At 41.4% G+C, this 20,753-nt stretch overlaps 3 protein-coding genes across 3 annotated transcripts; 2 read left to right on the top strand and 1 right to left on the bottom strand.

Annotated features, from left to right (window-relative positions):
* Positions 1 to 3,143: 3,143 nt before the first annotated feature.
* On the bottom strand, positions 3,144 to 7,086 carry LOC133910838 (probable helicase MAGATAMA 3). Its single transcript, XM_062353081.1, is given in 9 exon segments — positions 3,144 to 3,239; positions 3,353 to 3,495; positions 3,598 to 3,711; positions 3,714 to 3,858; positions 3,945 to 4,001; positions 4,003 to 4,056; positions 4,058 to 4,267; positions 4,400 to 4,536; positions 7,038 to 7,086. Coding segments are annotated over 9 exon segments (1,005 nt in total).
* On the top strand, positions 6,949 to 15,585 carry LOC133913763 (probable acyl-activating enzyme 16, chloroplastic). The gene is made up of 18 exons (XM_062357012.1): positions 6,949 to 7,301; positions 8,066 to 8,257; positions 8,577 to 8,691; positions 9,127 to 9,214; positions 10,042 to 10,253; positions 11,091 to 11,209; positions 11,492 to 11,641; positions 12,010 to 12,077; positions 12,550 to 12,655; positions 12,852 to 13,010; positions 13,143 to 13,196; positions 13,266 to 13,346; positions 13,457 to 13,594; positions 14,101 to 14,260; positions 14,453 to 14,532; positions 14,809 to 14,951; positions 15,229 to 15,286; positions 15,357 to 15,585. Exons 1-18 carry the CDS (start codon positions 7,116 to 7,118, stop codon positions 15,447 to 15,449), a joined length of 2,202 nt encoding a protein of 733 aa, XP_062212996.1. The 5' UTR covers positions 6,949 to 7,115; the 3' UTR covers positions 15,450 to 15,585.
* Positions 15,586 to 16,556: 971 nt separating this feature from the next.
* LOC133913762 (uncharacterized) lies at positions 16,557 to 20,425 on the top strand. The gene is made up of 6 exons (XM_062357011.1): positions 16,557 to 17,180; positions 17,630 to 17,761; positions 18,083 to 18,830; positions 18,910 to 19,162; positions 19,278 to 19,523; positions 19,760 to 20,425. Exons 1-6 carry the CDS (start codon positions 16,868 to 16,870, stop codon positions 20,354 to 20,356), a joined length of 2,289 nt encoding a protein of 762 aa, XP_062212995.1. The 5' UTR covers positions 16,557 to 16,867; the 3' UTR covers positions 20,357 to 20,425.
* The last annotated feature ends 328 nt before the right edge of the window (positions 20,426 to 20,753 follow it).

Below are 20,753 nucleotides of genomic sequence, written 5' to 3'. Positions count from 1 at the left end.
GAGATATTATTTCCTTTTCTATTTGCCAAACGAATGTTTAATATGATGTATCGCAGTAGTAATACGGGAGCGCATGCTAGCACGTGAGAAGCGGGTCCATATAGGAGTGCACGTGTCAGCGAGCAGTAGCACACAGGAGCAAGCTGCAGCGTGTGGGAGCAAAGGCACAGGAGCGTGTGACGATGGCCCACACGGGGAGCGAAGCATAATGCAAGGGCGAGTAGGATTTTCATGAGCGAAACGTCAGACGAGCGAAACAGAAATTTGTATGTATTTTTTTAAGTATTACAAATATAACGTTGAAGAGAGAATTCCTTCTATAATACTAAAGTTATACTCTTTCCTCATATGCCATTAAAAACTTCAGCTCTTTTACAAGTTACTGGTTGAAATTTCCTATCCTTTCCGTGCTATTTTCACTTGACGACTGTTAACTGAGACACGAAAAGACCATTACGCCCCTTCATTTTATCTTCTTCCTAATCACTCACCTTCCTAATCACGAGCACGCAAGACCACCAAAAACCCGCACTCGCAAGCAAGCAACCTAATGTCGCAAGGCCGCTCATGCCAAGCTCTCCTGCCAACCAATCTAATAGCAATAATCATTAAAAATGAGGATTTATCTAATTATTTCATTAGAAAATTAAATCAAACTGTACCAACAATCTATTCATCAGCTAATTCGCGTTGCTATTGAGCTAGCTAAGTCCATCATATGGAGCTCGATTCGGCGAGGGTAGGAGCTCGAATCATCAGCGTGGTGGTTCTAAGTGTCCTTGGAAATAATTAGGAATTATGAACATATGAAAATGAGGTAATTACATTGATAAACATATTAAGGATCTGTTTGGTCTGCTGCATCCGAGCCTGCATATACGAGAAACTTGCATTTGCTCGTATATTTTCATGCAAAAGTCTGTTTGATTGCCTACATGGCTGATAAAGTCTGCATGAGTTATCCTTGTTATACGATACGTCCAAATCGAACTTCACTCGCATCTAGACTAGGTAGATATAGGTTGTATGAGCTACAATATTAATAGGATCCACTCATCAATCTCATGTCACAAGATCATTGCTTCCACTCATATAGACAATCAAACACATTTAGGTTCACTACATCCGCTCATGCAGCCAACCAAATACACTTCTCATGAGCTATATGACTCCTCAGACTGTTTTCACTCAGCCAGTCTATACGATGTAACCCCTCTTTTGCAACCAAATACACCCTAATTGAATGCCAATGCGTTGTAATGGGAACCAAATTTTTTTATAAGATAGTATTATTGAATAGGTGAAACACGTGCATCTTCTAAAATCCTATAATAGTATTCGAATTGGTGTTTCTAAAATACAAAGTCTCTATTTCAGGATTGAGGATGTATGCTCTAATACCTGTTATGCTGCCCCTGAGGTTGTGAGGGATTTACGAGGGAAACTAGGATGGTTGTAGTGGGGAGGGGCTCGAGTGGATAAGCGCAACAAGGGTGGTTTAGTCATTTGAGTGCGTAACTGCGTTTTGGGCTCCCGTGTTGCTGCTAGGTACAACCATCGTGATACGTCTAACTTTTCGTTTTTGGGGGCCTTGAACCTTTCTTGCGAAAAGGAACAGTAATGGCTAGTTTAAAAACTTGATCCACTGGATTCTTGCGTTTTGTACAAATGGAATTATCAGGAGAGAATTCTTACGGTACAACTGAAAAAATTAACTTACTATACATACCACTGGTTACAATTTTATATCTCTTCCGTGTCATTTCCGCCTAACAACCGTTAACTGAGACACGAAGAGAACATTACGCGCTTGCTTCCTCCTTCCTCCCCTCTTCCTCCTTCTTCCTCCCCTCATGGCCTCATCCACCATCCCAACCACGAGCATGCAAGACCACTGAACGGCCACACTCACAAGCAAGCAACATGATATCACATAAGGTTGCTCATGCCGAGCCCTCCCCACAATCAATCCAATAGCCTAATATCAGTACATAATAGTACAAAGAACAGGTATGTTAAAAAGGTAATAAAATATTTATTTTGTTATTAAGTACTGAAATTGCAACTAGTGGGTTTTGGATATTTGATGATAAATGATTAAGAGACTAATAAATTTATTAAAATTATAGACATGTTTTAATCTCATCAAAGAAGTTAAATGATACTTGCGTCTCTCAAAAGAAAAGAGAAGCAACATTTAGTCACTCAATAGATTTAAATTGACTTTATTTTTGAATTTAAGTCTAGGTATGTCGTATTATCAAGATAGATACGTATAGATAGATTCGAAGATGTCTAGGTGCTCAAAGTGCCTATTTAGACTAAAGAAGACAGACACAAGTCTCCCCACGAATACCGGACTTGGAGTCTCTGGGTTGATCCGGATACTTCGGATTTTAATGTGTCAGCCAGAGTCTCCGAGTCCAACTTCGGAAGAAGGTGTTCGGTTAGAGCTTTTGTGTTTTCCCCGTAGTCTTTGAGTTAATCTGTATACTCCGGGATCTATCAGTCATCTAAACCCTTCGAGTTGGGTTCCTAACAGAGCTCTCTATTACGCGTTAAAGCGACAATCTGGAGTCTCCAGGTTGAACCCAAATACTCTGTAACAGTTAAAAAAAATATTGTAACTGCCAATTTTTTTGGAATGGTATAAATACCCGCTCTCCCTCTCTATTTATGTGTTGTTGTTGTTGAACCAACTCGAGACAAACACATTCTTAGTTATTCAATAGCCTTCATAACTCTTCTAGTACATCAAATCTTGCAAGATTTTGAGAGTTGAGTTGGGAAAGTGAGACTGAGTACTAGTGAGTATAAATCCATCTTTTGAGCATCTGAGTTTGTCATCGATTCGCATTCGCTACTCTTGGAGCTTGGAGCTACTAGATAGCTAGAACGTCATCCGGATTGCACCCAAGCTTGTAGAGTACCCTAAAAAGTTTGTGAATGTCATCCTCGCCTCCGTAAGAGAAGATGAAGCTTTGAGTAAGTTTAAGCTCGATTTTCGTATTCGCTTGGTGAGGAACGGCTCCTCTGTGACCTTTTCCCACAAACAACACCACCAACTGCCAACTTTCTCCTGCCAGCCTTCATTGTAGCAACGGCTACTGTAGGTGATGTAGCGTATGGAAACACTGTAGCCTCTACTGCCTGTCTGGGCACTCCCGCCCCTGCAGCCCCTTCTGCCAGTGCAGGCTCTCCGACCCGTGGTACTTCTGGTCTTGTGCCAGGGTTCTCACCTGCGAGTTGTGCATGTAGAGCACACTGACTTGATCAAGATGGAGACGGACTAGCAAGCTGGTCATGACCCATATCTGCATTTTTTTTGCCTTTCTTGAGAAGGTTGCATAACCTTAAGCTCATCGATTGTTCTAGCTAGATATTTGTCGTCACGAGCATTAAAGCAACATTGACATCTCTTCGCATCTTGGACAAAACTACACCATATTGAATTGCTGTTAAGGAGAGTTGTTTCATGTCCAAGGATCCAAAGGGAGTTCATGTGGAAACAAAAATAATTATTTAAATGAAAATGTAGTGGGATATTGAATTGTCCAAGGATTAAGGCAGTTCCTCTGCCAAAAAAAAAAAAGTCAACATACTTTGCTCTTGTCAAGGCCACATTAGCTCTCCTATCAGAATCGAGAAAGCCTACATTCCCACCATAATTGCATCTAACTATTGAAAGTATTATTATGTCCTTCTCATCACTTGAAATGAATCAGCAGTGTGTACTTTAACATAGAGAAACTCATGGTACTGAAAATTTCCAATTCTTTCTTGCAAAGCAGTTACTTGGGCTGCATATTGAGATATTACACCAACTTTGGTTTTTTCTTCTGGTTGGAGCATGCTGCAGTAGTTTTAGACCAAAGATACACGAATTAGATTTAACGAAACCCTGAAAACGTACATGCTATTTGAAAGCTGAAAAGGTTAGATATACCTTCAGCAAGTCTGTCAACAATATTGGCTGCTATAGCAGCCTCAACCATATATTTTTGAACTCTGACCAATGTGCTCTTTCATACCATCTTCAACATGGATGAATGAATGAATAAGCACCAAAAATATTGCCAGGGAGATAAATGTTGTTATGGTCCTTGGCATCTGGACCATCTATAATTTTTCCATCATAAAAGTTTTCATTTGGAAACTGGCTGATGGAAGGGTGCATTCTATATTGCACATTTAGCAAGTGCTTGTAGTAACCAATTTCACATAATCTCTCAAAGAGGCTTCATCCATACTTAGCCTCTTTAGCAATCTAGAAATTAGGAAATTAGGAGCAAGGAGAAAGTATGAGCTACTATGGATGTACAGAAATAACCACTGGTAACAAACATAAGAATAATAGCATGGAACATTACATTCAAATGATCTTATACTGAAGAAATACCAGGCTCTTTACCATTGATTGTAGCTGCTTGTTATCCCCAATGAGCATGACATGTTTTATCCCTCTGATTGCAAGACGGATCATTGATTCACATTCTTTTAGGTTGGCTTCCTCGTCAATAATCAAGATGTTGCATTCTCATTTGCGCAACCTAGACGACATACAAGGAGTGCAAAATACAAGTTTTGCATTTTGCAAGTAGATGTCCTCTAAAGATCCATGCTTCTCGTAAAACCTAAGCTTCTTCAAGGTATCAATACACTGAAGCTTATTCTGCATAACATGTTTCTCATGGTTGCCCAGCCCATCAAGATTATCAGAATGCTCAAGGATTCTAGTAAGAGATTCATCATCATCTTGACACAGTAACTTCTGCAAGCTGTCTATAAAGCTTTTGGCATACAAGATCCCAGTGTGTATTACACACTTTGGAAGGAGGTCAATTAATGTAGAAGTATATGTTGCAACGTATTTTACTAAAGTGTTGAATGCTTCAGTAAAAAAAAACTCCTTAAATGTCCTTTCACGTGGGACAGCTCGAAAATGAGAAGTGCAATTGATTAGGAACTCCACGAGATCATGCACAGATTGTTCAAACATACACAAGCACTTACACAACTCAATAACACGATTTGTCAAAAATATTTTTGTTAGCTCGCTATCAATATTTACCTTAATACGATCCTTATTACCAAATAAAAGGACGTCACCAAGTGAATGACAATTGCTTTGAGAGGACTTCTCAAATAGACAAACAAGATGAGAAGCCAATTGCAAGATAGCTGTGTTGGTTGGAGCACATGCAAGAATTCTCGGTTGTCCCCGCATCATCAGAAGCATATGTAGAATTACTGAAACTGTTTTAGTTTTACCTGTGCCAGGTGAGCCTCAAATTAGCCGCATAGAAGATCTATGAGAACATTTAGTTGCTAAAATGTAAGTTGCTAATGCATCACTCCGTGATTCATTCAATTCAAAATTATTATAGACAGTCTTAAATTTTTTTGCTTTTATCTGTGCATTGTCCACATTCTCCATCAGCATGTAGCATGTATTAAAAAACCTCAGTGCACAATAAAAGAATGCAAAACGTTCCTCAAATTTTTTAAAAAGAAGAGAAGTGCTAGTGTACATATATTTTATCTACATCCATATTACTTATAAAAGTGATATGTCAGTTTTGATACAAACCATCATAGCCATCCAACTCAGATAGTTCAGTTTTGATATAAACCCCTCGTAATTTAATGTATGCTTAATGCGTGGTATTTTTCTTCGAGTGCAGTATTTAAACTAGTTATAGAAGGAAATACTGGAAGTGAGAAACTTAAGCCATTATTATTTTTGTTCAATACGAGATTGATGATTTCTGAACTCTCTCAGAAACCGTTCATCATCACTTCCCAACTACGTTCATACGTCGTCAGATTAGCCAGGTGATAGCCTGGAAGGAGCTTTGCGATTCAGTTTGCCCCCATGCGGCGATTGCGATAGCCAGACAAAAATCACCGTCGTCTGCCTTTCTTCAAAACCCACTCTACATTCAAACTTAATATCACAAACCGACTTAACCACTAGGATAACGCAAAATACGTCCTCTTTGAGAATTTGGCCTCTGGATTCGAATGTCCTTTCCCATAATAACATGGGATCTCTTGATTTTGGCAAATTCTCCCTCTTTGGTAGAATGAGCTTGACATTGTGCTCATTTGTCCAACTAGACTTCACACAAGATTCCACATTTAGGCCTCCAGAGATGGTATCCATGCTTGAGTAGATTTGATGTCAGGTTTCCTCTAATATTGAACTGCGAAATGATTTTGTGTAGTCTGCTCGGGTTTCAAATTTCTTGGGGACCGTTTCCACCTGTATCAGCATGACAACCTTGAACTGGAGCTGTTTTAAGTTTAGAATAAAGAATGTTGCTTGTAGGGAGAGTCTCATTACCTTAAAGAGGAGCTGTTTTAGCTTCAAGATACTGGAAACCGGCCACGATAGCACCACCCGCTCAAGAGTTTGGTCGGCTTTGTTTAAGTGCGGCATTTCCTCACCGGTGTGAGCTGCTACACGGGGAGGGCCGGAGACTCTGCGCTTGCCTTTACACAATTTTTTTAAACGATTCGGCTCATTGGAATAAAATCGGATTTGACTTAGGCCATCTCCCAATTCCCGGCGAAGCGCGATTCTTACTGTTTCAGTAATTGTTTTATTGTTTTCATATTACCGAGAATTATTATTTTCATCTCTACCCCGACGCCGCTCGCTCTCCGTCGCTGACGCTCCTCAAATATGAAAACAATGAAGAAAAAGTTAAGTATACATAAATATACATTTAGAAAAATTAAGGATTATGAAAATTACACAATCAAAATAAACATTCAACCCACTCTAAAATTCATAATGCTAAATAACACATAATTTTATATAATCTAATTTTTTAAAATCTAAAATCTAGAAGCTGCTACGAAACAAACAGGCCTCGTCGCTTGATACCACAATATCAACCTCTCACACGGAAGTCTATAAAGCAAGCTCTCACAGAAGATTCGGCGTCCAAAGATCCGCGGCCCTTCGCCTCGATCCCTCCACGTCCAGACGAAGCCCTCGAGGTCGCGACACCCCCACCTGGCCACCTCACCTCTCCATTCCCTCGTCGCCCTCCCGATATAGCCGAGGCAGAGCACCATCCCCTCGCACGCGACACCCACCTGCCACGATGCTCGCCGCTCCCTCCGGGCAGATGGCGCTCGGCTTCACGCGCCGCTCGCCCTCGCCTCTCCACTGCCGCCGCCTCCTCCCTAGGCGCCCCGCCGCCCTTCTCTCCCCCCGTCCGCCGGTGCGTAGCCGCCTCTTCCTCCGGTGCGCGGCCGCCGCCTCTCCGCCCCCGTCCGCCGACTCCGCGGTTAGTCCTTGCTTGCACGCTCTCCATCTGGTTCGTTTCGTGGCGATTTCGTGTTTCGTGGGTGAGACGAACCCGGACGGCTGTGCTCCGTACCATCTCGTTAGATTTTCTCCAACGAGTGCGAACTATGCAACTGTTGCAGCCTGAATTACGGCGAGCGCGGGGAAGCTGCGGCGATCCGCTCTCGAGCGGCGCCGCCTTGCCCCAGTCGCAGACTCTTCAACATGAATACTACAACTGTAGGCATCTCTACCTGGCAGTGGCAGTATCCCCTTTCTGCCCACTGGAAAGCAAGTAGCGCTTTGCTTTTGGAAATCCACCTAATTTCCGTCCACCTTTAATTGGTTGCAAGTTCCCGTACATCAGGTAGTCAGGTCATCATCAATTGTTGCTATGCGAGTGTGATCGAGCTGGGCGGTTACACTCATGTCCATTAAGGGGTGCAGATAAGGTGGTACAACTGTTCCTATCATCCCGATCCTGGGTTAGTTGGATCTTTCTTTTTTATGTCTAGGATTTTTATTTCCTTCCGAGCCATGTGGGAGTCTTTATTTTATTACATGCATGCAATTGCGGATGTGTTCCACTCTTGTACATAGAATTGTCAAATCGCGATTACATGCTTGAAATTCAGTATTGTGCTGCAAAATAATAGTTTTATGAACTGTGAATAGTTTATGTAATGGATTACTGAATGGGCGTATTGAATTCTCACTCAGCATATAAAATGTTTTGCCTGAAGCTTGTGTTAATGCACTTTGCAGCTACAATACCCAGTTCGCAGAAAGTGCTCTCCTTTACTTGAGAGTGCTCTATTGCCTGCTGGAAGTGATTCGACTGTGCATGAATGGAAGGCAGTTCCAGATATTTGGAGGACAGCAGCAGAAAAATATGCTGACCGCGTAGCTGTAATAGATCCTTATCATGAACCACCGTCAGAATGGACTTATAAACAGGTAAATCTAAGACTAAAAGTAGGAAGATAACAGATATGCCCATTCATATATGTTATTGTTCCTTTGTTACTGAATAACTAGGTTTAAAGAAAAAGAACATGAATACGAAAGCCATTATGAATAATTAGAATAAGGATATGCTGAGGTTATTGGCACGCTCTTCATTTCAGACGCACACAGATACTACCAAATAATGAATACTGCCCTATTGAGTTATGTGTTTTCATCAACTAAATAAACTCATATCTTCTTCAGTGGATTTAAAATATACGTGCACATTATTAAATGGTGTCTAAATGCTAACTTATGTCCTTATCAGCTTGAACAAGAAATATTGGATTTTTCTCAAGGTCTGAGGACCATGGAAGTTGCTCCAAATGAGAAGCTAGCTCTTTTTGCTGATAACTCAAGTCGCTGGCTAGTTGCAGATCAAGGTAATGTACCTTTCTTGTTTTGGGATGGTCAACATTTATTGTGATCCCCAGTATTCACAGCTCCCTTAATTGTTTCTTTTCCATGGTGATAATTGTGTGGTTTTTTAATCCTTACCGATATTAGCAGCTGGACCACTAGAATGTTAGCATTGAAACAAACGGAACTCCCAAATAGCAATGTTTTAACTATGACATTTGACTATTAAAAATGTCAGCTTGGGCCTGACTTTTGGACAATAGATAAAGGTGTCTTCTACAGCTACACAACACAATGCATTTCTTATGAACTTATCTGCTTAATTATGCGTTTATCATTTATCACGTCTGTTATTTAGAGGAGTTCCTGTAACTATTGTCCAATGCATTTGCTGCTATATTCATCATCGATGATTGCCATTGACACTTCGATGATTGCCATTGACACTTGCAATACAGGGATCATGGCTATTGGTGCTATCAACGTTGTTAGGGGAACACGATCTTCTGATGAAGAATTGTTTCAAATATACACTCACTCAGAAAGGTGATTTTTATCAAATTGTTTTTTAATGTGAATTTCAAATCATTTTCATTGAATTCAACATGTAGGGTTAGAGCCGTAGGAAATTCGAGTCTGACACGACATTAAATTATGTTCCAGTCTTTTATCTCCTTCAACCTAGATGGCCTTATGAGACTTGAACCCTACAATTTTCTTATAGAAGTAATGAATGAAAAAAGGTTAGTTTCTGTTAAGGACAGTTAAGCCAGGCCTTGATAGATTACCATTCATCCAAAATGCCTAATTGAATTCTTCCATTAATTCCGCTTTATGGAATATTGATGTCGGAACTGAGAGGTGTTGAGGGGATATGCAACTCCAGGTGCAAGCTTGGCTTTTTGTTTGGCAGCTAGAGTTAACATAAGAACTCGATGAACTAAAGTATCCTTAGCAATGGAGGGATCAAATAGTCAACCTTTTATATAAGACCTATTTTAGCATGTGACTTCTGCTTGCTTTTTTATAACTATTGTAGGTAAAAATACTTATAATGGGATATTGTTATCATATGCTAGCTTGCCAGAAATTTGATCACAAGAAATTCGCATGTCAGTTCTGTCAACTGGATTGTTTCATCTTGAACTTAACAATGGAACATAGGCTTCACATTTTCAATATAAGACTGATTGGTTGGTTGCTGAGTCAAAATTTCATTGTATTACACAACGTACATGCGAAGCAGATTCGTTCATCAAACTAGAGATGATAGTACTGTGAGTGTTTTATGCTTCTGCATAATAATTTTCAGTAATTTGTTTATTTATAATATCATGTCGTGATTACAAATTTATTGTTTTTTCCCGTCACAGCATTGCACTTGTTGTGGACAGTCCTCAATTCTTTAACCGGCTTGCAGAATCTTTCCTTTCAAGGATTAATCCAAGATTCATTGTGCTACTTTGGGGTGACAAATCATGCATAGATAGCAAAGCTGTGAAGGATATACCACTTTATGACTACAAGGATATCTCTGAACTTGGACGAGAAAGCCGTAATGCACTGCTTAGTTCGTGCCAGCAAGGTATTTTTTTCCTTGATATCATAATGTGGTATGAATCATAATGAATAATTATCTGACTGTGGTTTCATTAAGAATTTTGGTTTGTAACCTTTGCGGACATGTTCATCAGTTAGTTGACTATTTCTAACGGTAAACGACAACAAATTCTTAAGTTATGTTGCCCTGTAGTATTCTCGTCGTGTAAGATGGCATCGCATCCAATAAGATAAGCATCCCAGTCTGTACCACTAACAACTAATAGATGTTTGCTGTAATATTGAGAATGTATTGTCCTTTCTAAATCTCCGATTTAATGTTTGACTTGATCATTTGGTTATATCAAGAGATTAGCGCTTAACTTCTTTTTGGCCCAGTCCAAATTCTTCCAGTGTTCTTGCTAAGCAGCACTCCTTGGGAATCTACTGACTTAAACAAGAGCTTTTACACTTCTTTCTTATTTGTTTCGAGAATAGAACAAGAAGTGATAAACTCACCCATCTTTTAGTTCTTCAGAAAATTCTTCCTTTCTTCGGTGACATAATACTGCAGTATCATGCAATAGATTGATTGCATTTTTCAAAAAAATATCCTGTTCTCCAATGATAATGCCGTATCATGCAGTAGATTGATTATGCTTGTACATTTTAGCAAAGTGTGAAAGTTGCATGCTCAATACTTTATGTTAGTCAACTTGCACCCCATTCCTTCAATTAATTGTTTAGGTTTACTTTGGCGGAGCCTACAACTGACTTGCTTTCAGATTTACTGGCTGAAGAGCAAAGAGATATCTATTTTATGTACAGTTGCTTTCTCACAGCTATGTGCCAGTCAATGGACCTATTGTTTTCTATTTGTCAGGGCAGCATGATATCTTTGAAACTATTACTCCTGAAGATGTGGCAACACTAATATATACTAGTGGAACAAGTGGCACACCAAAAGGAGTAATGCTTACCCACCAAAATCTCTTGCATCAGGTAAAGATAGAAGCATTATGATTTAAACATGATTGTTCAGTGATGGTACGCTGCCTTGTGTAATAGATTAATAGGCACTATGTTGTTTCCGTATCTTGACGTGATTTCCTAATCCCTACAATACAAACATAAGCACTCATGCTTATTGATATTATGTTTTTTCCATGATTTCCTAATATTTCAACTGCCCTTTAAAAAAATTCAACCCAAATTGCTTAGGTTTTCTGTTTGATATATTCCTCGTTTATACACATTACATTTTTATGCTGGTCTGTTTTGTAGATAAATAATTTGTGGGACATTGTACCGGCAGAACCTGGTGATAGGTTCCTTAGCATGCTGCCACCATGGCATGCGTATGAGCGTGCCTGTGAGTACTTCATCTTCACTTACGGAATCCAACAAGTTTACACCACTGTGAAGTACTTGAAGGTATGGTTTCCATATGCTTCAACGTAAATTACCTTACTATAGTTAGTTTCAGCATAAAGAGCCTTGCAATGTTATTATGGGACACTTACTCTAGTTAATTTCGGCGTAAAACCCCTAATAATGTTATTAAGCAGTTGATGTGATCTCATAGTATATTTGTGTGCTCTGCTGCGCAAGTAATGCTGTAATATTCTTTAGCAGCTTACTAAAAGCTGCAAAATGAGTTAGATCTTGTATTAGCATGCAGCAGCCTGCAGAACTCCTTTCTACAGTTCTATCTGTGTTGTTCACTAGTTTTATTGTCTACCTGTTGCAGAAGATGCTAAAGTTCCTTAGGGCATTTTGACATCTTCTATCTTCTTTGATAGGAAGATTTGCAGCGTTACCAACCTCACTATATTATATCAGTACCCCTGGTCTATGAAACTCTGTACAGGTTAGTTTTGTACTGCTCCTTCCATTCTTTTCTATTTGATGCTTTATAATGTGTTTGGTCAAACTTTCTAAAACTTGTCCATCATTATGCTTAAAAGTATGAATGTTGGACATTTGAAAAACATGTCACTAGATTTGTCTTTTAAATCACTTTATAATATTAATTTATTTTATTTTTTATAATAAAAAATAATGGTCACAGTCACACCTCGGGACTGGAAACTCAAAAACATGAATAAAAATAATTGAGGGGTATATTAATAAACTGCTTATGTAGAGTATTCTACAGGAAATGATTGGACAATTAATAGGGACACTTCAGTGCACTAATGCAGTGGTGCCCACAATGTGGCTCCATGCAGGTAGCAGTTTAGGCAAGCTAGAACTCTTTTTTTGTCATTGAATGGTTGAGAGGAGTGACGCTTCTTGTAAAGTCTTTTATCCATTTCCTAATTTTCTTCTTCTCTGTACAGTTCAATTCACAGGCAGATTTCTTCCGGTTCGGCTGCTCGAAAAATTATTGCTCTTTCACTTATCAAGATAAGTTTGCTATATATGGAGGCAAAGAAGATCTATGAGGTCTGGACACTGAGCTGGCATAAGTTACTTCATTTACTTAGCTGCAACAAAAGTACTTCAAAGATGTTATACTTCATTTCTCTCATTCTTTAATAACCAGACGATCTAGAAATTCCTGTATCATTAATTTCTACTTGTGGCCTCTTTCTCCGCCTGACTCAATTTCCTTTTCCTCCTTGTCTCTTCGATTGGAAAGGGAACAGTTTTATCAAACAATCCTGTTGAACCATCATTCATTGTCTATATGGTCAAGTGGCTATGGGCAAGAATTGTTGCTGCATTTCTGTGGCCTCTGCATAATCTGGCAAAGATACTAGTCTACAAGAAAATTCATTCAGCAATCGGGATTTCAAAGGTACATTATTTTGCTTATATGTCTATTTCTGTGTTACCTTGATGATCCTTGCACTTTTGAGTATAAATTGAGCTTAACTCCTATCTTGAAAAGTACTTAAATAAATCACGTGGTTACGGTGATAACTTGCAGGCTGGCATTAGTGGCGGTGGAAGTCTTCCGATGCATGTTGATAAGTTTTTTGAGGTAGAGGTTTAGCACTAAACTTCTTATTTTAAATGTTGATACCTTTTATCAATATTTTGTTTCTTTCAGGCCATTGGCATTAAAGTACAAAATGGCTATGGTCTAACAGAGACTTCTCCTGTGGTAGCTGCTAGACGACCACTCTGTAATGTAAGATGAGGAACCACTTATTTTACTCATTAAATGGATATGATCATATGTACTGTTTCCTGTTTATAGCATATGGTAGTACTAACATGAGTAGTTTATGTCACATGAAGGTTCTTGGCACAGTTGGCCACCCAGTAAAGCATACTGAAATCAAGGTTGTCGACCTAGAAACTGGTGAGGTGCTCCCACATGGTTCGAAGGGGATTGTGAAAATTAAAGGACCACAAGTAATGAAGGGATATTATAAGGTTCTATTTCCTCGCTTTACTGATGCAAATCAATTGCCAAATATAAATCAGACTGATACCGATGTTCAGTGAACATATTGTTGGGTCAAAGTAACACTTTCTTTAGGTAGAAATGGGCAGATTACTTCTCTTTTCATTTAACAAAAATTAGGCAGCTCTTCGTGGAACATGGTTTTAGGTTCTTTGAAAATAAAAAAATTATGTGTCTTGTAAGCCATAACTTTGACTCTTATTGGACAGAGTTATTAGCCACTTGATATCTTTGTTAAGTATTTGGCAAAAATACTGGACCTTTAATGTTCCTAAATGTCATCTTTTTTATTTAATTTATTGATTGTTCAGGATGGTGTCGATAGATATAGCCAAAACCAAAATGGAGATAAAGAACAAGTTATCTTAATCGTACAATTCATGTTTAGGCACACTCTTGGAAAAATAATATTAATTGAATCTTGTTCAATTTTCTTGGCAGACTTGTTTCTCTCATAAAATTTTGTTTGTCATAGAACCCATCTGCTACAAATGAAGCACTGGATCTAGAGGGTTGGTTCAACACTGGAGATATAGGTTGGATTGCACCTCACCATGCCGTAGGGCCAAGTCGGAGGTGTGGAGGGATGGTTGTTCTTGATGGGCGTGCGAAGGATACAATAGTTCTCTCTACAGGTTCAGATTATAATTACTTTCTCTTTTTTCTCAGAATGTAAACCAATTGTAAGAATCTATTTTTGGTCATATTTATTTATGATTTTATTATGCTAATCACTGCTTGGTCTTTGATGTTGCACTGGAAATCAGAATTCCATTTGTCATTGATATCATGTAATTTTTTACTGCACTTGACTATCTCATTGGTAGGTGAAAATGTTGAACCTGCTGAGATCGAGGAAGCAGCCAGCAGAAGCAACTTGATTCATCAGATAGTTGTGATCGGACAAGTAAGAGATATGCCCTGTTATAATCATTACTACGATCAGTTTAGGTGCCTTTATGTGGGCACATATCTTTTTCTTGATGCAACAAGGGGAAATAATCTGAAGAAAATATCCACGCCATAGTGGGAAACTGGTCATGTTACTGTACTGCATTGCAGTTGCATTTATCAAATTTATCACGAAATTTTTTGTGGTGATGAGATTATATTTGGATATTGCAATGATAAGTAGATTAATACCATTGAAGTCACGAAGTTCTTGCCTTTATTCTTTGCATAGGATCAACGCCGTCTTGGTGCTATAATTGTTCCCAACAGTGATGAAGTTCTGGCAGAAGCAAAAAGAAAGTCCATTCTTGATGATAATGGCGAACTAGCTAAAGATACGGTCATGAACTTGCTATATGATGAGCTGAAAACTTGGTAAGAGTTGTCCGGTCTGTTGTTATTTCTTTCTGTCCAGTTAATCTCTCGTTCTCTTACGCTCTGCACGCAAACTACTATTTGGGATCTTGAAACATGGGCTAAAAGAATTTAAAGAGAGGAACATTATAGCGTTTTTCTGCTGATTGATGAGGAGATGGTTACATAGATGCATGGGTTTTCATGACATATTTCAAGATTTTAATATTTAGGTATGATTTTAAACGTTTCGGTTAAATTAGAGCAAGCATTGAACTATTTTGTTAATAAATGTCAGGATGGCTCATTGCGCTTTCCGTATTGGTCCAATTGTAATTGTTGATGAACCATTTACGGTAAGTTTTCGCTTATTTATGATCGAGAAGTTCTTTTGCTTTGCAAGCTTGACAATATTTTCCTGTTCAGATCGACAGTGGTCTGATGACACCCACCATGAAAATACGAAGGGACAAAGTGACAGCCAAATATCACAGAGAGATCAACGCGTTGTACAAGTGATCTGTAGTGTTCCTGCGTCGGTGCAGACAGTAGCTGTAATATGGCATTATATTGAGAGGACAGTAGTGTCCTTCTCAGGATTGAAATTTCGCGAGGAGAAGAAATATCTAACTTTAGAATTTTCTTTTTTCACTGATATATGAGATCATGGAGCAGAGCACGGAAAATAACCGAAATTAATTTTGGCCTCTTTTCTGGTAAACGAAAAAATATATAAAATTGAAATCCCTAGTTCTTCTGGTACTAATAAACATGCATGTGAACGATGGCTACGTAATAACTTTTTACAACCAGTCGTCTATCTTATGTATGGACACGACATCGGATCAGATCGGACGGCCGGCGGGGGCCGCGGACGCAGCAACATGGAGCCAGACGGCAACAAAGGCCATCGCCAAGGCCGCCTTGAGCAGCCCGCCGACCACCGCCCGGCAACAGCTGCCACCTGCAGCAGCAACACTGTCCTCTCCGTCGTTCTGATCGGAGTTGTTGCTGCCGTTCTTGCTACTAGAGGCCTCCGCTTCTTTGCTCTCCGTCAGCGCCGGCGGCTCCTTCTTCCTCTGCTTCCGGCGCTCCTTGCGCGGCTTCTTCTCCTTGTGACCGTTCGCCCTGCCGCCGGCGCCGTTGCTCTGCACCTCCCTATTGACGTCGAGGACGTTGGCCACGGCCGGCGCCTGCTCGTCTACGTCGCCTTTCTTGTTCTTGGGCTCTCTGTAGGAACGCTTCGCCGCCTCGTTGTCGCCGGGGTCGTTGTCGAACAGGCTCGCCCACATGTTGATGCTCGCCGTGATGCCGCCGACTTGTCGCGCCTCCATCTCGATCGATTCACGTACGTTCGATCCCAACGTGCCAGGCAGGCAGGCTGATTTGCGCGAGGATCAAGGACGATGTTCGTGACTGCAGGTGATCTGATCGATCTATATAACAGCAGCAGAGTATTTCGATGGAGTATGTTGCACGCACGGTCCGAATCGACCAGCAGGAGTCAAATCCTGTACGGATGCACGTACGTACGGTAGCAGGGGTCCTGTCCTGCCTACGTACGTACGTACTGGAAACGACCGGTACGCACATATACACTTGCACAAGCTAGGAATCGAATCCGGACGTACTTGAAACGGAAAGAAAGGTCGAGATGCATTCGTGAATCACGGAAGGCTTCTTTCTTGGAACTCAAGCATGCATGCATGCATGATTCATACGTGATCAAATCAACGGCGGATTCGGCGTGGAAAACGCACTCCGAGGCGGACTCCTCGAGGGATCCAACGGCCTCGATCGCGTCCTGGGGCCCGGGCCTATATAAAGCGCGCGGCGCCCGCCACCGAGGCCATCGATCGATCAAGCACCAACCAACCCCGCGATCCAGTCGAGGAGGGGACGAGGGTTTAGGCGGCGGCGGAAACCCTAGCTAGCTCATGGCCGCCGCAATGCCCAATCTCTTCGACCTTCTAGACCTCGCCGACGGCGAGTACGGCGCGGCCGCAGTGTCCGTCGTCGTCAGCAAGAAGAAGGCCGAGGCAGCCGCCGCGGAGGCCGCCGCCAAGGCCGAGGCGGCCGCAGCAAGGTCCGCCGCGAGGGCCAAGGCCGCCGCCACCAAGGCTGCAGCGCAGGCCCAGGCCGACCCCGAGGCGCGCCTGGCGGAGGACAAGTCGGGGGTGGAGGAGCCGGAGGCGGAGAAGGAGCCCGCGCCGAAGCAGAGCTACTACAACATCCTGCAGAAGCAGTATGGTACGTACCGGTTTCGAACGATCTCCTTAAATCTCTAGATAGGTGAGATGATCGTGTTGGTGTGATTCTGTTTCGTGATTAGTTTGGTTGGCCGTTGGGTTGTAGTGGTTGGTTAAAGATGCATCCTTTTTGCTAGCAGTGTAGATCTGTCTGTCTGCTTGGTGTATCAATCGATCAATATGGTCATGTGGTGGCGCGATTACCTGCTAGAATTATGAGATTCTTAATTCCGATCTCGTTATATTGAATCTAATATATCGCCTCATTGGCTATATCTACATGTAACTGTAACTGTATTGTATTGTTGCCGTTTATGTCAGACTGTTTTATTTTGTAATCGTAAATAGTAATGATTCCTTTGACTCTATCGTGACTTGTTATTCGTCCCTAATGTATGCCACACTTCGATTTGATCCTCATGCTGCCATGTTTTTGCTGGATTATTTCAGTTAAAAGAAAATTGACGGAGGAGCAAATAAAATTGACGGAGGAGCAAATGAATCTGTTGGAGGAGCAAAGGAATCTGTTGGAGGAGCAAAGAAAAATGCCTGAGGAGCATGGAGGGAATGGGAACAGCGAAGGTGCGTCTAATTATGTGTTAGAATTTTGAGATTCCTAATTCTTATCTTGCTTGATTGAATCTAACCTATCGACTCATTGATGATGACTGTTTTATTTTTCTATAGTAAATACTAAGGACTATGCCAAAACTATCAATCACCCTTATGACTCTATGTGTTATTACTGTTGCTGGCTGACTTGTGATCATATGGTTATCATTACTTTCTGTATGTTTAATAATGTATGCCCGTGTTTTATTTTCATGAACAATTGAATTCATCCCTAATCTATGCTACACTTCGATTTGGGTCCCATGCTGACATGTGCTTGCTGGATTTCAGCTCGAAGAAAATTGAGGGAGGAGCAAAGAAAATTGAGTGAGAGACAAAAAAAATTGAAGGAGGAGCAAAGAAAATTGAAGGAGGAGCTAGGAGCGAATGTGAACGACGAAGGAGGCCGTGGCAGAGAATTGAAGGAGAAGCAAAATAATTTTTGGGAGGAGCAAAGTAAATTTTGGGAGGAGGAAAGAAAATTGTGGGAGGAGCAAGGAGGGAATGGGAACGGAGGAGGCCGTGGCAGAGGGCAAGAGCCTGTTGATGGGCGTCGAGGCAGCTTTCAGGGAGGAAGGTGGTATGGCAACAACAATTATTATAGTGGCAATGGAAATGGCCACAACAATTATCATGGTGGCAATGGCAATGGCCACAACAATTACAAGGGTAATAGCAATGGTGGTTACGGGCAGGACTACTATGAGAACAATGGCCCGTATCTACAAGAGGTATATGGTGGTTACGGGCAGGACTACTATGAGAACAATGGTCCGTATCAACAAGAGGTGTATGGTGATGATCAGTACTACTCACATAGATATGACGAGAGGCAGACAGAAGGTGGTGACTACTACAATAATGGTGAGAGGCAGGGGTACCGTGGGGGGCAGTTTATAAGGCGCCAGTACAGGCCCAAAGAGAAGGCGGTTTCTGATGCTGGTACAGATGCTGACCACAAGCCTGAAGAAAAGGTGCAGAAAGCCGGTGCTGTTAATGGTGATGCTCTGCCTGCTTCTGAATCAGAGAAGTCTACAGGGTAAATTGTGCAGATAATTTTTGCATCTAGTAAGTAAATATTTTTTAAGCTTATCGATGTTGGCATGCTCCATTGCCAGGGATGCTGGAAAAGATGATTCTAAGGCAGGAGAAGGTGGCGCTGAAAACAAGAAGAGATTTATTCCAAAGGTGAAGCTCAACGGCTCTGAGAAGAGGAAGCTAAAAAAGCAAGATCCAAAGGTGGATGGTTTTAAGAAAAATACCGACAATGAACTGGAGAAGGTGAAGAAGAAGGATTCTGAGGTTGATGGTTCGAAGAAACAGACTGACAAGAAAACAAAGACAGGTTATCTTCAGGACGAAGAGAAAAAGGTAATTCGCTCTTCTCCACCTGCCTTGTTTATCACTGAAGATCCATGGAAGAAAATCATGTCCCTGTCAACTTTCTTGTTTGCCAACTTTATACGGGATAGCAAAATTTGAACAGGACATGACCCTTACTGAATACGAGAAGATTCTTGGAGAGAAAAAGAAGTCTTCCGAGGGCGCAAAAACTGAGGTGAGGAGGATCACTGCTGAAGAATTTAAGGGTCTGCAGATCTTGGAGAAAAAGAAGCTAGATGATGAGGAAGATAGCAAGGCAGAAAAAGTTCAGCACAAGGGAAAGGAAGCTAGCAAGAAGGCAGGAAATGTTCAGCCCAAGGGAAATGCAGAGGAAATTGAAGCTCGCAAGGTAACAAAATTCCCTAAATCTTTGTTACAAGTTGATGCTCTCCATAATTCTTTCAAGTTTAAATACTTTGCCACAAAATAGAAAGGAACCATAATCTGTAATATTTATTACTAGATCTCCCGGTATAGCAGTTCTGAAATTCCTTCCTGATTGAAGATTGTGATTTTAGCTTTCAAGCCAAATAACGTTTTTTTTTGTTTTACTTTGTGCCATCTAATTCTCACGATTGTTTGCAGGCTACCATCATGAATGAGTTGTTTGAGCATGCTGACAGACGGGAGTACTTTCCTCGCCCACCAAGGCGTGAAGATGGCTCTTCAAACGGTAACTACAGAGGTGACGGCGCTCCTGGTCGCTTCAATGGTGGTTTCCGGGGCCGCAGCCGTGACAACAGCTCCGAATCTAGGGGTTCTGGCCTTGGTGATAATGGCAGAGTAACCGAGAATGACGCTGGGAACAACGGCACCGGCGCGCCATGCGGTGGCTACTATGGCCGCGGGGATGGCCGCCGCGATGAGTACAGGGGAAGGGGCAACGGTGGATACCAGCAGTCAGGCTACAGTGACAGGGGCAACGGTGGATACCAGCAGGGCGGGTACAAGGGCAGATACCAAGAGCGCGATGGCAATGGTGGGTACAGTGGCCGTGGCAATGGCAGATTCCGGCAGAGGGGCTACTCGGAGCGTGGCGGCAACGGCCGCTACCCTTCTCGTGCCCAAATCAACGTTGAAGATCCGGTTAGCTTCCCGGCGCTGACTGGGACATCAGCAGCAGTGGGGTCTGCGGCTCCAGCTCCGGCCCCGGCCTCCGCACCGGCTCAGGCTCAGAACTAGGTTCCAATCTTAGTTTTGTTTTTTGCGAGGATGTGAGGAGAGAAGATAGGAGGAAAGCCGCGTTTTTTCTCTTCAATTTCTGTAACGGAGTCACTTAGTACACTACTGCTATGATATTCAATTCTGCTTTTGGTACAAGCAAATATCGTTTTTCTTAATAGCTTTCTGTTGCTTGTGGTAACTCGTGACACATGAGAACGACAGATCAATCGTGGGTGTTGTGGTTGCAATGTTACTTCATTGGTTGCTTGTCTCCTATCTAGTGGAAAATAGAAACTTTACTCAAAACTGTCAAAGTACCGTTGGAGGGATCGTATCGATTGATTTGCGATTGAAGTATGAAACTATGGATGGACTTGAATCTTGTTGGGGACTCTGGATCCAGGAAAATAAATAG

This window comes from Phragmites australis, chromosome 3, assembly GCF_958298935.1.
Source record: "Phragmites australis chromosome 3, lpPhrAust1.1, whole genome shotgun sequence".
In the NCBI taxonomy this organism is placed as follows: domain Eukaryota; kingdom Viridiplantae; phylum Streptophyta; class Magnoliopsida; order Poales; family Poaceae; genus Phragmites; species Phragmites australis.
This window is presented reverse-complemented; position numbering and strand designations above follow the sequence as displayed.